The sequence below is a fragment of the Misgurnus anguillicaudatus genome, chromosome 13, assembly GCF_027580225.2.
Source record: "Misgurnus anguillicaudatus chromosome 13, ASM2758022v2, whole genome shotgun sequence".
Lineage (NCBI taxonomy): Eukaryota > Metazoa > Chordata > Actinopteri > Cypriniformes > Cobitidae > Misgurnus > Misgurnus anguillicaudatus.
This window is the reverse complement of record NC_073349.2, coordinates 17,972,915-17,989,370: the sequence shown is the minus strand read 5'-3', so window position 1 is coordinate 17,989,370 and position 16,456 is coordinate 17,972,915. Positions and strand designations below refer to the sequence as shown.

Here is a 16,456-nt window from a genome sequence, read left to right as displayed (position 1 = left end):
AGGACTGTTTAATCCAGTTTATATCAATAAAATTGTAAAGATCTATAAATAGACTGTAAAGCAAGATTTGTTGGTTCATCTTAAATTTAGTTAATCACACTCTAAAAAAATATTGGGTTGTTTTTAACCCCGGGCTGGGCAACTATAGGACAGAACACACCTCTGGGCCAAAGCGACCCAAACAATGGGCCGCTTCAATCCAACTGCTGGGTTGTTTCAACATGGTTGATGGCTGTCCTATAGTTACCCAGCCCTGGGTTAAATATTTAATAAAAATAAAAATGGTGGCACTATTTAATGACCCATGTTCTTGTAACCTGTTACATATCTTAAAAAAATCATGCAGCTCTTCACAGCAAGCATTTTTGTGTTTAAAAGATGTCTAATAGCCGTCCAAACATAGCACAGATGTCTAGGCTAAAACAAGTGTTAATGTTTACTTTGCTTACATAATAGAATATCATAAATCTCGCAACTAAGGTATTTTGGCAAAAACTACATGCAACCAAATTCAATGTTATTTTTAGCTAAAAAGTGGGTTAGCTAGACTATATCAAAAAAGTAGCCCTCCAGATTGTTTTATCCATTGGTAGCCCTTGCTCACAAAAGGTTTGAAGACCCCTAGATGGTGAAATTGCAGCTATTGCTTGCTGGGTTCAAAGTCCAAAAAGTACATAAAAACCCAGAACTGAACTAGTTTGTACTTCTTAAGCAAGATTTGTAATAATTTGCCACTTGACAGCCACTGTTTAATAAAACTTTTTGTGTCAGGAACACAACAACAAAAAAATAGATACAGGTTTAAACAATATGAGGGTGCCTAAATATCAGAAAGTTACTGTATGTGGTACAGTGGGAAAAATTCAATACAAGGTTAGCAGCACAGAGTTAATATTTACTAAATTCCCACAAAAATTCTCTTTACCGATCTCTAGATTGATAGGTATACACATAAGAGCCAGAGTGAAAGTTTAACTCAAAGTAGTGTGTCCAACTGTGTTCTGTGACAATGAAAACAGGTCCAGGGGTCACTTCCTGTAGCCTACTCCTGATAGCCATAACACACAGACAGGAAACATCTCCTGACACATTTCACCTGGCCCTGACACATCTTACATTACACTGCAGCTCAACGCGCCATTCCTCTGACTCGGCTCGCAGCGTTTGCAACTTAACGTTTAACAATAGAACAGATGCTGAGGAATAGACTCCACCCAGGAAAAGTGCTGAGAGAGAGATAAGAGAAACAGAGGCATAATGTGATGGAGTCCCTGGGTGTCCATCTGGCCAGATGACTACTCTTTTAATCTATTAATGAATTTTAAGAGTTTTTCTCTGGATATATAGGGAGACATTTTTGTAAAAAAGCAAATGATGCAGTCAATGCAGTAGGCCAGTTGAATGCTTTGATAACACTATGGGGTAACACATATTCACATATATTTACTATTAATTACAAATGTTGCCTTTTAGAAACTTTTAATATACTGCTTATTAATACAAAGCACCAGTTCCACCACATCCAAAAGATGCTCTATTGGGTTGAGATCTGGTGACTGTGGGGGCAATTTTAGTGCAGTGAACTCATTGTCATGTTCAAGAAACCAATTTGAAATTATTTGAGCTTTGTGACATGGTGCATTATCCTGCTGGAAGTAGCCATCAGAGGGTGGGTACATGGTGGTCATAAAGGATTGGACATGGTCAGAAACAATGCTCAGGTAGGCCATGGCATTTAAACGATGCCCAATTGGCACTAAGGGGCCTAAAGTGTGCCAAGAAAACATCCCCCACACCATTACACCACTACCAGCAGCCTGCACAGTGGTAACAAGGCATGATGGATCCATGTTCTCATTCTGTTTATGCCAAATTCTGACTCTATCATCTGAATGTCTCAACAGAAATCGAGACTCATCAGACCAGGCAACATTTTTCCAGTCCTCAGTTGTCCAATTTTGGTGAGCTCGTGCAAATTGTAGCCTCTTTTTCCTATTTGTAGTGGAGATGAGTGGTACCCAGTGGGGTCTTCTGCTGTTGTAGCCCATCCGCCTCAAGGTTGTGCGTGTTGTGGCTTCACAAACGCTTTGCTGCATACCTCGGTTGTAACAAGTGGTTATTTCAGTCAAAGTTGTCCTTCTATCAGCTTGAATCAGTCGGCCCATTCTCCTCTGACCTCTAGCATCAACAAGGAATTTTCACTGGATGTTTTTCCCTTTTCACACCATTCTTTGTAAACCCTAGAAATGGTTGTGTGTGAAAATCCCAGTAATTGAGTGCCCGTCTAGCACCAACAACCATGCCACGCTCAAAATTGCTTAAATCACCTTTCTTTTCCATTCTGACATTCAGATTGGAGTTCAGGAGATTGTCTTGACCAGGACCACACCCCTAAATGCATTGAAGCAACTGCCATGTGATTGGTTGATTAGATAATGGCATTAATGAGAAATTGAACAGGTGTTCCTAATAATCCTTTAGGTGAGTGTATGTACTGTAATCGCTGGTACTGGGACAATGCAAATATACAATTTATTGGACATTACATTGACATTTATGCACCTGGCAGATGCTTTCATTCAAAGCAACTTACAGTTCATTCAATCTTTACTGTGCGTGTTTCTTTGGAACCTTTGGGTTGCTACAATGCTCTCAAATTGAGCTACAGGGCCACTATATACAAAAACATTTCACTGTCCAAATCAGCATTCCAGTGATGTGTGGAAAAGTTGTAAATATGAACATGGGCCAAATATACAGACAAAAATGTCCAAATATAAGACAAAAAAATCCTTCCAACCTTCTATTGTTTGGATAAATAAGTAATCGGTGTCCCAAACTCATTTGAATAAGTGCTGATCACTTTAAACAGTACTGTTAAAAGCACCAAAAAGCACTTTTCAGTACTGGGCAAATCATGCATTCAAAATGCGCTGATCCGTTAATCGACACTATTAACTTGTTCGATTAAACAACAACAGTATGACAACGATGTGTCATGATCCCGATAATCAGAACAAGCTGAGCAGCTGGGCAGATACATCAGCCTACAGACATCTGGGCTCGGCCCTGGAAGGCTTGTGGTGGAGCCGGGACACGTGGCCTGAGTCTGGAGTACATTAGATACAGTGAGAGTCCCACCAATATAATAACCACAAACAGCGGGTCTCCACATTTTCAGTCTATTACAAACTGGTCGTCTTTCTCTCTCTCTCTCTTTCAATCACTCATCAGACAAGCAGCTGCAATGGCTCACAGACCTGCCCACAAGCTGACACTGTAATCCTTAAGCACCAGCCCAGGGGCAACTTAAATGCTCTGAGGTCCTAAAGAGCAGCGGGGAAAGTGCTGTCCATTAATGTGATTTATATTCAGACGTAAAATACTGATGGACATCATTCAAAATACTGCTGTATGCAAGTATGCATACTGCATTCATAATCAGAATCATAAGTTGTTTCATATATGAGGTCACTCAAGCAATTATGCAAATCTGGTAATAATGCAAAATCTGTGCTGAGCAAACCGGTTCTGAGCACTTTAGGGCATAAAAGAGGCGCTGATAGCACCTAAACTTGCAAGAAAGTATATCGTATTGACCCATATAACACAATTTGATGAATCATGAAATAAAGGAAATGTAAACAAACTCTTAAATAAAATTGACTGAGATCGAAATGCATTCTTGTTGCACAGAGAAATGCATTCAGCCTGGGAACATTCAGTTCCCTTTTAAGTAATCAATAACACACAGATAAACATTTACCCGGAGAGATGTGATTCAAGCTCAATCACATCAGGTCAAGCATGCCACCTCTCTTATGTGATAAATGAACAACACAAGTGTCCCATGCTTTGAATCAGAGTATTGGATCAGCTTCATTCACAAGCACGGAGATGCGACAAAAACAGGACAATAAAGTTAAAAGTCGAACCTGACGGAGAGAGTGAAATCTCCTGGATTGCTTTTGCTGGGTCTCGCTAGAAAGCTGCCGTGGACGCCCCGCGTCAGAAGGAGGTGTTCTGCCTCGATTCCGGTGATGTTAGGATGAAACCACCTGGAATAAAAGCCAAAGCTTAGTAAATGTTTTACTCGCAGTGTGCACAAAAAGCTATAGCTGCAAATAACAGAAATGTAAGCAGAATATATTAAATGTGTGGGCTATTAAAAAAAGCATATTAAAATGTTATTAAGCGTTTTGTTTACGGATGTGAAATCGGATTGTGTTTGGAGGGTGTGAGTTTCAACAGGAGAGATTTGGGAGTCAGGCCACCTAACACAAAGACATAAAGCTGGGCTTTTATTTAAGAAAAAAACACATTTTAATGACATAACACTGGTACGCTTTGTTCCTTCGCATCTTTATGCCTTTCTAGATTCACATCTTTAAATATTTTTATCAGGATTTGTAACTTATGTTCAAATCAAGTGGGTCCTATAATCTAGCATGGTCCTGTACTTCACAAGCCCCTTCCCCTGGCCCACTCTTCTAATGATGTCATCAAGCCAGCTTATCTACATGCATATCTGTGTCTAATTTCACAGTGAATTACACAGTTACTAATCAGTTATGTTATTTTCTAATCCTTTGGGGTTGATGGGGGTAGAAGGTGATAAGGGTCAAGTGTAATCTGGGTTAATGATGGGTCCAGCTGTCTGACTGCATGCAGCCGTCTGGGTTTACACAGGGTCTCTCACATGAAAATGCTTTGTAAATGGCTGTTCTGGGGTTAGGAGTAATTTTATCTGTACGCTGTGTGTAAGTGTGGCTGCCTGTGTAGACTCCACCTTATAATCTCTGACAGAATGTGGTTACTTACTTTCACCTTGACCAAACTGTGCAAATCCTAATATAAACCACATTGTATTGGTGGTACTGGTCATGTATAAACATTAAACACAGTTGTCAAATAGAAATGTTTTAAAAAATGTATGTATTAAAAGTTTTCTTGGAAAAATTAAGCTGCATGTTGACAACCAGATAAAAATCAAATGTCAGCGCATTTTAGAGGATTTAAACCCAAGTGTGAATTTTTTAATGTTTAAAATACTTTTTCTTATCCTATCTTAACATCTCCTGTTCTTTAACCTAAAAGGTATGCCGTAGTTACCTTTATTGTATGAGTTTTTACATGTCAATTAAAGGTATAGCGGAAGATTTGGTCACACTTTATTTTACGGCATCACTGTTACAGTGTAATTATACATTTAAGTACTAAGTAATAATCATTAACAACATGTACTTGGGGTTAGGATTAGGGTTTGGTTTAGGGTTAGTTGCATGTGATTATGCATAATTAACTGTTATTACTATAATAATTACATGTAACATGTGTAACAAAGACACCGTAAAATAAAGTGTTACCGAAGATTTTCCCGAATTATTTAAAAGAACCGCCCCTCCATATTTAAAAAAAAATGCACACGCAACACTCTCCCTCCTCCCGAGAGGGAACGCCTGTTAAACGCGTGCACAAGACAGAGAGAGAGCATGCAGGAGCCTAGTTCTTCTCTTCGCTCTGTTTACAAGTTGCTGTCGGCATGTTTACCGTGTCTGTGACTCGTGCCAGGGCTAGCATCGCTAATCATAGCTTACATCAACTTTTACTAGCAGTGATTTTAAATGGATTTCTCCAAATAGCATGACAAAATGTAACTTTCCAGTAGAAACTTCACGTGGGAAGCCCAACCTGTCCTTTTAGCTCACGCCAGCAGCCAGCGTGTGAAATACTCTCCCATAAACACTCTGGTCTTGTTATTTTCTTTATAGTCCTTTCTCTTCTTGTCATACAATTCGTAGACACTTTTTCTCTTGCGACCCTCAGACATTTTGAAAAAAAAACACAGCGAGAACGCGAGCTTCAATGAATGATTGAAACCGTAGCACAACACACATACACGTGAAAGTGCGCATGTGCAGAAAGCGAACCTAGAGGCGAGCACGTACGACGGTTATACGTCAACATATAATCAGAATGATTGACATCTGGGATGACCAATAACAAAGGTGATCCACCCGGAAAACGAAAATCTTCCACTATACCTTTAAGTAAAAATCATGTAATCATGTTTGTCAAAAGTCTATTGTCCTCTCCTATTGAATCATACACTCATATTAAAATACATATTAAAATATGTGGGTTGTTTCAGTACATGTTGGGTCAGTTACTGACAAACCCAAATGTTGGGTCAAATTAACATAGAAGTTTCTAGTACACGTTTAGTCTATGTATCACAAGAGTTAGGTTTGTCCATTTGTCCATTTAGAGTTGGGTTTATCCACATTTGACCCAACCATGGGGTGAAACACCCTAGCATTTTATTAGAGTATGCAGTCCTTAACTTTCCTATCTATTGTTACTAAAGCAAATATTAAGCCAATATTATAATATTCTGTAACAGTATCAAAATATATCAGGGTGAATCTCGTGAAATTAGACTTATGAGGCGTCCTGAAACATTTTGATTAAAAAAAAACTAAATGCAAAGTACAGTAAGTATCAAAATAAGAAGCATACAGTTACAAACATCTCTTCATTTATTATTTTGAACATGATTTTAAATGACATCATACAAACCAATTGTTCTTGTTTTTTTCCATATTTAAGGGGAAAATTTTCATTACCGCAACGTGACTGGATTTGGGTTCTTTGACATGGAAATATTAATAATTAAAAAATAAAAAAAATAAAAAGCTTCAGTGCATGTTATACTATAAACATTTACAGTAAACAAACATGTTATTTGGTGATCATTGATAAATGTAGAGACAATAATAAGGAATATATATGTGTCCAAGACCAATTTTCTCATCCTCCACAAAAATTTTCAATCATTGTTTAAGCCCTCAAGGAACTAACATTTTCAAAAAAAATTGTTGGAAGGGACATAATTGACTGTGATACTTAAAATGGCTACCAGGTAAGCAGTATTTATTTTTTTCTCTCCAGATAAAAGTTGAAATTTTGTTTGTCATAGTACCTAGACAACTTTTTGGTTCTCATTACCGAAACATGAGTTTGTAAATGCATATATTTATGTTATATCATGTTGCGGTAATGAGAACCAAAAAGTTATCTAGGTACTATGACAAACAAAATTTAAACTTTTATCTGGAGAGAAAAATAAATACTGCTTACCTGGTAGCCATCTTGAGATAATTTATATTTTAATGATAATCTAAAAAAAATTTAATATTTCTATAGGAAATATTTTTTAAATCCTCTAAAAATAATGGTTATAGTAAGTTCAGACCTTAATCTTATATGTGCAAAAAATTGGCTTCAAGGGCTTTTTAAAAAAAGTTCTGATGCTTGATCTTTTCCAAACTGGGGTTCCCTGGACTCCACCAGAGAATTGCAGGGGGTTTGTGAGTTGATGATAAACAATCAATTAATTAAACTAAAATTAAAAAATCTAAATAAAATACTTACTAACTTATAAATATATACATTTTATTTGTTCATTCTAAATGTCATGTGACCATAACACAACACTTGTAGGCTATCAGAAACCTGAGAACTCATGCAAAATAGACAGATAAGTTTTATGTACCAATAAAAGAAAATTACCAGACGATCCAATAACAGGTAATAATAAAAATAACTATGTAAAATACTACTAATAAAACTAAATAAATGTTTTGAAGTTAAACATGCAAATGTGTTATTAGATTATTAAAAGATTTACTTAAAAGCAGGGGATACTTCCAAGTAAATAATTTAGGTTAAGGGGGTTCGGCTGACAAAACAGTTTGAAAACCCCTGTAATATATATAATGTATATTATAACAAAATGTTGTACTGTATATGTTGAATAACTGCAAGAAAGATAGTGCACTAAATGTGGTCTGGGCTCTGTAGATAAACATGCCTTCATACATTAGCTGATAATGCATGAGGTATATAACATTTAGAAACACTTAAAGCTGAGGACCAGAAACCTTTCTGTTCTAGAAATGAACACAATTCAGTCAAATGTGAAATATTACAGAACGAACTACAAAATTATTACACAGAAAAAAATCTATAATGGACATTTTATTATAGAACGCCAATAACCCAGCAAACTGCTAAAAAAATGATGACTTTCTTTAAAAATGTGAAAAATGTGTTTGTATTATATTTGCATTTAATAAAAAAACTTTATTTAACTTTGGGATTTGTGCTTAGTTGGAAAAAAACATAAATTAATTTTGCATTAAACAGCAGGTGACACTAATCCCTGCTAAACTGCTACTGCATGTGTTTCCATAAAACAATGACAGCAGACACAGTCTGACTTTTCAACCTTCCTTACAGAGTTCCCAAATATAAATAAAACCCCTCAGCTCTTGGTGCAATCACGGTAATTATATTCTCTGAAACTAGATGGTGGCCAACATCGACAACTTTCCAACACCACTCTAATAATGATCCAAAATTGCATGTTTTGATCTCATGATGCAGGGCCCCATCTTTTCTTTACTGGCTGGTCCATTACTCTAACAGGCCATATTATGCACAAATTCTCCCAGTAACAAACAGCTCTGGGTCAGATGTAAGCCCTTCTGAGCCTCCTCCAGAAGCAGCTTTCTATCAGCACAACACACATAGACACAACAATCCATCTTTGCGCTCACACACACAAAACTTCCCACAAACCACGAGACCAAATAAAAGAGAGGTGTAATGCAATCGCAAGTAACGGCGCAGCTCGTATACGAAATGATAACAGAAACTATTGCCTCATGTTCCTACCTCACCATTCTGGTTGGAGCCTGTCAGAGCCCCCCGCTTTGCCTCAACGCTTAGTAATCCACGCTCAGTACAGTTACACAAGGTAGAAGAGAGAGGGGGCTGGGACTTGTAGGAGTATTGCTGGTTGGAAAGAAAGGTGGGGGGTTTTAATCTGGGATTTGGAAGCGTGTGAGCTGCCCTGATAGAAAAGCCTGCTCGTACAATCGGCTTCTGAGCAACTGTCCATTCCTCCCGCCCCTCATATCTTCCTCTCTCTCTCTTTCTCTCTCTCTCTCTGAATGTGACGCAGTCTGGAACGCTCCTACACCCCTTATTTCTGCTGTCATTAGGCTTTAATGGAAAGAGTTGCTTTTAAAAAAATACAATACTGTCTGTACATACCAAAAAAGCAAAAGGAACATCAAATTAAACCTTATATAATAGTATATGAAAAGCTCAGATGGAAAGCCATCTACTCTAAGTGCATCTGACATGTTTTCGTGTAAATTAGCATTTTTATTTTATTTTCAGTAATTCAACTTGTGGCAATGTAAAGGTTATTAGTGCCTTATTTTCACAAATATCACTTTAGTCATTTCATTGTTATTAAACAAATGTAACAAATTTGACTTTTGTCTTTTACTGCAAAACCTTCTTAGTACATGCAAAAATTTTCACTTCAAAAAAAAAAATCTCCAGTCACTCTTCAAACCATCCTTTCTGAATAAAGGTAAAGAGGTAAAGAATTCTGTCAATATTTTCAGTAAACCTCCTTTAACTGGAAAAAAACTCTTGTACCTTGACGTATGCATGCTGTCGTTCATTCAATTGACCTATCGCTAAGTCCGCCCCCCCTTAGTTACTGCTTCAAACTCAGACAAACAAATGGTTGCTAGCGGTTTTACAATGGGAGCTGTTGGTTAGAAAACCTTGTCACAGGATGTTTTTGATATATTTTGGACACAGAAGTACCACATCTCAGTGAGGAGAATTCAAATAGGACTTAAATATGACACAAAGTGAAATTAATATAAAGATTTGAATATAAATATGATGGGAAACAAGATCAGTGGCGGCCCGTGACTTCTTTTTGAGGTTGTGCGATGCGAAGCTCGTCACAACATGTATGTGGCCCATCATGTGGTTCGTCATTTCAAAATATGTGTACTGCGCGTCGAGTGATCTGTGTGCATCAATTGTCATGTCAAAATAAGTGCATGCTGCAGACGCGTCTAAAGGGTTTATGATAAAAGAGACGCTCGTGTTTGCCAGATACTCGCATAATCTCATGCGTAGTCAGAGTTTACTGTTAAGGGAGTGTCTTGCGAGTATTTTATGAATGTGAGCGTCTCTTTTATCAAAAACGGTTTTGACGCGTGTGCAACAGGCACTTTTTTTGACAAGACACGTGATGCACATGGTACACATGACGTAAACAAACACATATTTTGAAAACACGAGCAACACACGTGACACTCCGAACACATATTTTGAATTTGCGCCCCTTGAAAGAGCAGTCACCAGCCGCCACTGATCTGGACATTATCCCAAGAGACCTTGGATTAGTGTTATAATGAACCCAGGCACAATTTTTTACTATTTTAGGAGCATAAACAATAAAATCACTGTAAGCTTATGATTTTACAATGCTTTCTATGGCGCTGAAACCCGCAGTTGTCCGAGTTCCATTCCCAGTGCAACTGATACTCAACTGCCATTGGCTCATCTGCGTTCAAGGGGTGGGGTTTAGCGATAGGTCAATTCTTCTTCCATGCAGAATTGCAGAAATTCATCAAGGTGTTTAACAGATTCTGCCAACAAACTGGTATTTCTGAATGGCCTGAGGCCGGGATTAAGCAGATTGGAAGTGAAAGTATTTGATAAACGTGCCAAGAGCAAATATATTCATTATAGCATGGAAACAATTATTATTGTGCTAATATCCCCAAGTCAAGAAAATTTTTTATATAATCAAATAAACGCTTTCTTAATCAGTTTATTGGTGTACTAAACAATTCACAATTTTGCATATTAAAAAAAGTTTTTTATCTAGAATCATAACTGACTTTTGAAGTGCATATGGGAATTTCTAAAAGCATTAAATGTACTTTTGATTACATTTTGTAAGCACTTTTGAGCTTATGCAGACAGTGTGCTCTTGCTCTTGTGTGCTACCAAAATTGCTTGTCAGTATGAATCTAAATCTAATTGAAAATGAAGCATGACTGAGATTTTAAGGTGGGGTGCATGATTTTTGAAAAACACTTTGGAAAAGTGAGTCGGGCCGAGTACCAAAACACACTTGTAGTCAATCAGCAGTAAAGGGCATGTCTAATAACTGACATGGTTGCCTGGATTGTGTATGTGTGGGGCGGGTATATCAAAAAAAAGACCAGATTCTATTAAGGTAGGAGCATGTTTGTTTAGGTGATTTCAAATATCAACATTAGCCTTCAGAGATCATGCACCCCGCCTTTAAAGGAGACTCGACAAACAACATGAAGGGCATGAAATTTACAGCTGAGGCTTACATAGATTTTTTTCTAATTACAGAGACACTTTGGCATGAGTTCAGTGTCACTATGGGACGTAAGAGAAGTAAGGCAGACCTTGAGAGTCAGGAAAGCACCCTAATTTTCCCAGAATAGATGTGGACGTACAATCATGAGTCTAAAATATTAAGAGGCTTTCCACTAAGCTTTAGTTAAACGTCAAAGTGTGTAATTTCTGCGCCACCACACGCTATTTCAAAAATAAAAACCAAATACTCCCCTTTCTTTAATTGGTCAAAAAACAGACAGTCCCACCCCCATACTCAATCATTGCTGTGTTGGAAGAAAAGTAATTTTTTACATATAAATGGCTTACTTATAGTTTACTTGGCATACATTGAAGAATGTCTTATTCTAATAGTCACTTTAATGCCGTATCACCCGCCCTTTTCAAGGAAAAAAATAACTTCCAGTAACTTCCCTGTAAACCTTATAAACATACGGTAAGTGGAATCCGAGACCATTACCGTTATAATGGCTGGATTAATGAACGCAAAGGAAAAAGTGCTTCTGTTCTTTCAGCTTCCCCTTTGATGAAATATGGTCCCCTGGTTTAATAATTAACAGCCATTGTACAGCATGCAGCTTGATAAAAATAGCAATGCACTATAAAAAAACAACAAAACTGAACAATATAATATAATTTTCGCTGTTTTTGGCAGACTGATCTCACAGGACAAATTGAATCATAAAAAATGTACGATTATCAAAAATGAAACCCCTCCTTTAAAGGTGCAGTGTGTAATATTTAGAAGGATCTCTTGGCAGAAATGCAAAATAATTTACAAAACTATATGTTCAGGGAAGACCTTTTTTAATGAACCGTTATGTTTTTATTACCTGAGAATGAGACGTTTTTATCTACATACACCGAGGGTCCCCTTACGTGGAAGTCGCCATTTTGTGCCGCCATGTTTTTACAGAAGCCCTTAACGGACAAACTTTTTTTACTAAGTTGTCTCCAACGATGACATGTTTTTTCGGTGGCAGCTACAGTAGCGTCTCTATGCGTTTCAAAAGCGAGGGGTGAGCAATGGCAGAGCTGTTGGTTGCAATTCGCAACCTTACCACTAGACGCCGCTAAAATTTACACACTGCACCTTTAAGCCCAACATCACAGGGGTGACAAAATCATACAAAAATATAAAAATGTAGTCGTACAAATGAAATTGTAAAATACATACGAATTGCAATGAAATTTTGTGTTGGTTTCTTCACACAAATTCCTGGCAGCACAGCTGGCACTTTTCTACCGTATATTTAACATATTTTTGCTGCATATAAATCTCTTTTGTCACATCGGTATTGGCTGTTGAGTGACACCAGAGACTCAAATAATTTTGCTTATGATAACCCAGGGGCATAAACGGGTTATAGAGCGTGGGCCAGGGAGAGAGAGAGAGATATCAGGCGGAAAGTGCTGCTGCAGTGTTCTGACAGGGGAAACACAAGGACCCACGTGCACACAGCGATCTGCCTCTTACATAATGTCTCAAGTTCGCCATAGTTGACTATTTAAAGAGGCAGGCTTGGTGACAAAAAGTGATATACTTAGTACCCCCAACTCAGCTTCAAAGACCCTCTCGTGTCTATATCGGGTGCAGACGAGTCCTGCTGGCTGGATTTTGGTAGCCTTACTGATATTTTTAGAAGAGCTGACTGTGCTGCCACATGTCAGTCTAGAGAAGACCCGCAGGGTCAGTTTAAACACACAGACAGCACTGTAGCTTGTCAACACCTACATCATAAAGATAAAAAAAATGAATCTGCAGCATCTGCAAATAAAGCTGATCTGTCTCATTCAAGCTTTGTGATGAAGTAAACATGCATGCTTGATACATCTCTTACATCCTACTTCTCTACCTATGCGACATAATTCAGTAGATCTGTAAGTGTGTTGATTTTAGATTGCATTACAAAGACCCCAAGCACATAAATATGAGGTCAAGTAAATGTAAACTGGAATGGCACACTCAAGGCTGGACGTCGCACCGGCCCCGCCGTCGCACAGATATGTTACCATTTTTGAACTTGCCCCGACACAGACAGCCCAAGGACACGTGAAACAAAATCTAACGTCAACGATCATATTCAAATTCTCAACAGCTGATAACAACCCTTCCAATAGAAACAGAGACCTGGAATGGAATCAAGCACTTGCCTTTACGGGCTAAAGTTTAATCGAGAGCCATTCTCTATATAGTTATTCATGAAATGAAGGACATCCTTATTGTTGACGTTGGCATACAGTATCTACTGAATAGTATTCCTTTTGTGATTGTACACTATGGGTTACATAATTCCTTATGTGAGCCTACTGGACTTACATATTATTTTAAGGAACCATATAACCAGTGATCATCAATTACGTAACACTTTCGATTTTACCGTAAATGCTATCACAAAAAATAAAAGATTAAAAATGGATAACTGCGATACAAGGAAAAACTATTCCCAGCAAACTATTTTGCTTATAACTAGCAGAATTCCAGGAAATTTCGGACAGGCTATCTCATTTCAGCAGACTGGAGAGTCTGCTTTCCTGTCTGTCAATATTTAGTACTACGCTATCGCTCCCGTCCCTATGAGTTTAGATTTTGTGAGTCAAACTTTTGACATACATGCAGTTGACAGGAAAAAGCTGATGCAGAATTAACATGTATGAGTCAATCACATGGAAATTTTGAGAACGATGACTATTTACATACAACGGACGTATTTATGACCTAGATATTGACATGACCCCACAAAAATTAGCATGCAATGAGCCATCTCTTCCTTTTCCTTTTTCCCGTACACGGTAACTCAGACACACACACTCACACATACACAAAGAACTGCACAAAATATGATTCATAATCTTGAGACAAAACGGAAATAAAGTCTTCCACACTATATCAAGGAAAACAACTTTTATGGCCTTCTTACAACTAGGACCCCTATTGTTGTTTATGACTGAGTCACACACATTCATGAACATAACTTACAGTATATTACAGTACGTAATTTATATTACATTTACATTTAGGCATTTAGAAGACACTTTTACTCAAAAGTGAGCAAAACAAAAGACATTTGCACAAATGTGATACAGTCTGTGAAAACCAGCTGAAGTCATTTGTGGTTTCATTTTACACAAACCACCCTAGTGTAATGTAAAGAACATTTTATGGAAATATAACCTTGATATCGAGATCGAAATAAATGTAAACTCCAAAACTTTAATGCACCAAATCTCATAATTAGATTATAAGACTTTAGCATGGATTTTCACAAATGTATCTCAATGCATTTTTACAGTAACGGTGTATGATAACTGTTGGCAGTGTAACAATTTATACAGATATAAGTAAAGGCCCAAACTCACAGTCTATTACTCTGACAAACTGAAAGCTGAAGCATATTGTATGATGTGTTAACGGTAAGTGTGATGAAGAATTGAGGGTTTCTCATCATACTGTGTATGTTTACTAAAGGCCAGCTGTGCAAACTGTCACAATAACTGATGTGTGCTACAGCTCTTTGTTTATGTGCATTAAACTGTCAATGCAAATATGACAATGCAGATCGTATGGACAAATGATCTGCTTTGTTTTATTTGCATTAACTATGATAGGCTACAAATTATGCTACATTTAAATCGATATTTAAAGCGCAACATGATTCACGTGACCATTTTAACTTATATTTTAAATTGTTTGATTTTATTACATTACAGTTTTTTTCAGTTTAAAGACGCTTTAATTCAACGTTCTTATTTATTTTATTAAACTTTAAAATTTGGGAGCACTCAACATAAAAACCAACAATGAGCATAGTAACATACATTTATGTTAACTGCGTTAGTTACGTTAAGTGGAAACAGTATTGAAGCTAGGAGTAAACAGTTTTATTTAACCGTATGCGAATATAAACTACCGTTATCCTCTAATGTCACGAGCTGGTGAACTGAAGTAAATACAGTGACATAATGAATACGACCACAGACAGTAACAGCTCATTACCATAAACCTCCCAATAAACCGTCACATTAAACAGTTTCAAGATTGTTTTATTACGTGGAACTGTTACAGTGAGTTTGCGTTATGCTGATTTATTATCGATATCCGATAACAAGAACGATAAAATATACATACTGGCATAAACAATAGGAAAAACTAATCATTAATACTGCGTGGTTGTTGACCCATGCGAACACATAACAGTCTTCGGTTCGGTGCAATGGCCCAAAGTAGACAGTGAATCGTGCACGAAAGTAACCATCAGTACCTCCTCATATCGTTTTAATGTTGTCTTTGGCTTACCTTCTAGACGTCATGGCCGTTCCGTGGGCTGTCAGAGGTGTGTAAGGGGACAGCAGGGGAAAGTGTTCACTAACAAAATAATCCTGCGCCGAGTCAATGCAGCGGATTGAAGCAGAACGCGCGCGCGAGCGAGGACAGCGCCCGACTCCCATTCACTCACTCCGCCTCTCTCTCTCTCTCTCTCTCTCTCTCTCTCTCTCTCTCTCTCTCTCTCTCTCTCACACACACATACACACGCACGCACACACAACAGGCTGTCAAACTTTATCCAGTGCTTTTTAAAAAGTCAATTATTATAATTCTGTTTTATACCACCGTAAAAACGATAAGTGGTACTCAATGATGTTTCGTAACCTGTAAAAGATATTTATTTCTTTTAGTTATTTATTTCTGCCTGACCAGCAAGTTAACTTAAAAACGGCATTATTTAGTACCAGAATAGAACCATATTTTATAAATAAAAAATATAATATTACTTTATGTGCAAACGTGCAAGGGGTTAAAATGATTTTTAAAAAATCCGAGATGTATAATGTAGTGACATACAATTAGAACTACTGCACATGCTATACATTTACTTCTGTTTATCAAAGTCCTCATTTGCACGTCATTATCACAACTTCAAAATATAAATTCAGTATCAGCAAAATGTATTATCTATTATTTCAGGTTATGGCATAAATAGAGGACACACAACACTAAACAACAGCGAATTGCATCTTTTTGCATAGATTTTTTTTTTTTTTTTTTTTAAGGTGGCAGCTGTGGGCACAGTCTGTAGCCAGCAGGTCACTGCAGTGATGTCATGGTTGCCATGACGTCAGTGGCCCTAAGGGAGATTAATCTGCTGGGGGATGTGGTTATGCAATTTACTTTATCTAT

General features: G+C 37.4%; 1 protein-coding gene across 2 annotated transcripts in view; it reads right to left on the bottom strand.

The window, feature by feature from the left end:
- ptpn11b (protein tyrosine phosphatase non-receptor type 11b) overlaps nucleotides 1-15,742 on the bottom strand; it is a 32,268-nt gene extending 16,526 nt beyond the window's left edge. Inside the window, exons 1-2 of one of the 2 annotated variants that reach the window (XM_055187605.2) lie at nucleotides 15,575-15,742; nucleotides 3,936-4,058 (exon numbers count right to left, since the gene is read on the bottom strand). In XM_055187605.2, the coding sequence (XP_055043580.1) occupies nucleotides 3,936-4,058; nucleotides 15,575-15,726 (275 nt within the window). In that variant the 5' untranslated portion in view covers nucleotides 15,727-15,742. Of the gene's footprint in view, nucleotides 1-3,935; nucleotides 4,059-8,739; nucleotides 8,941-15,574 lie in introns of those variants that run through there. The other variant, XM_055187607.2, reaches the window with a different exon arrangement.
- Nucleotides 15,743-16,456: the final 714 nt, after the last annotated feature.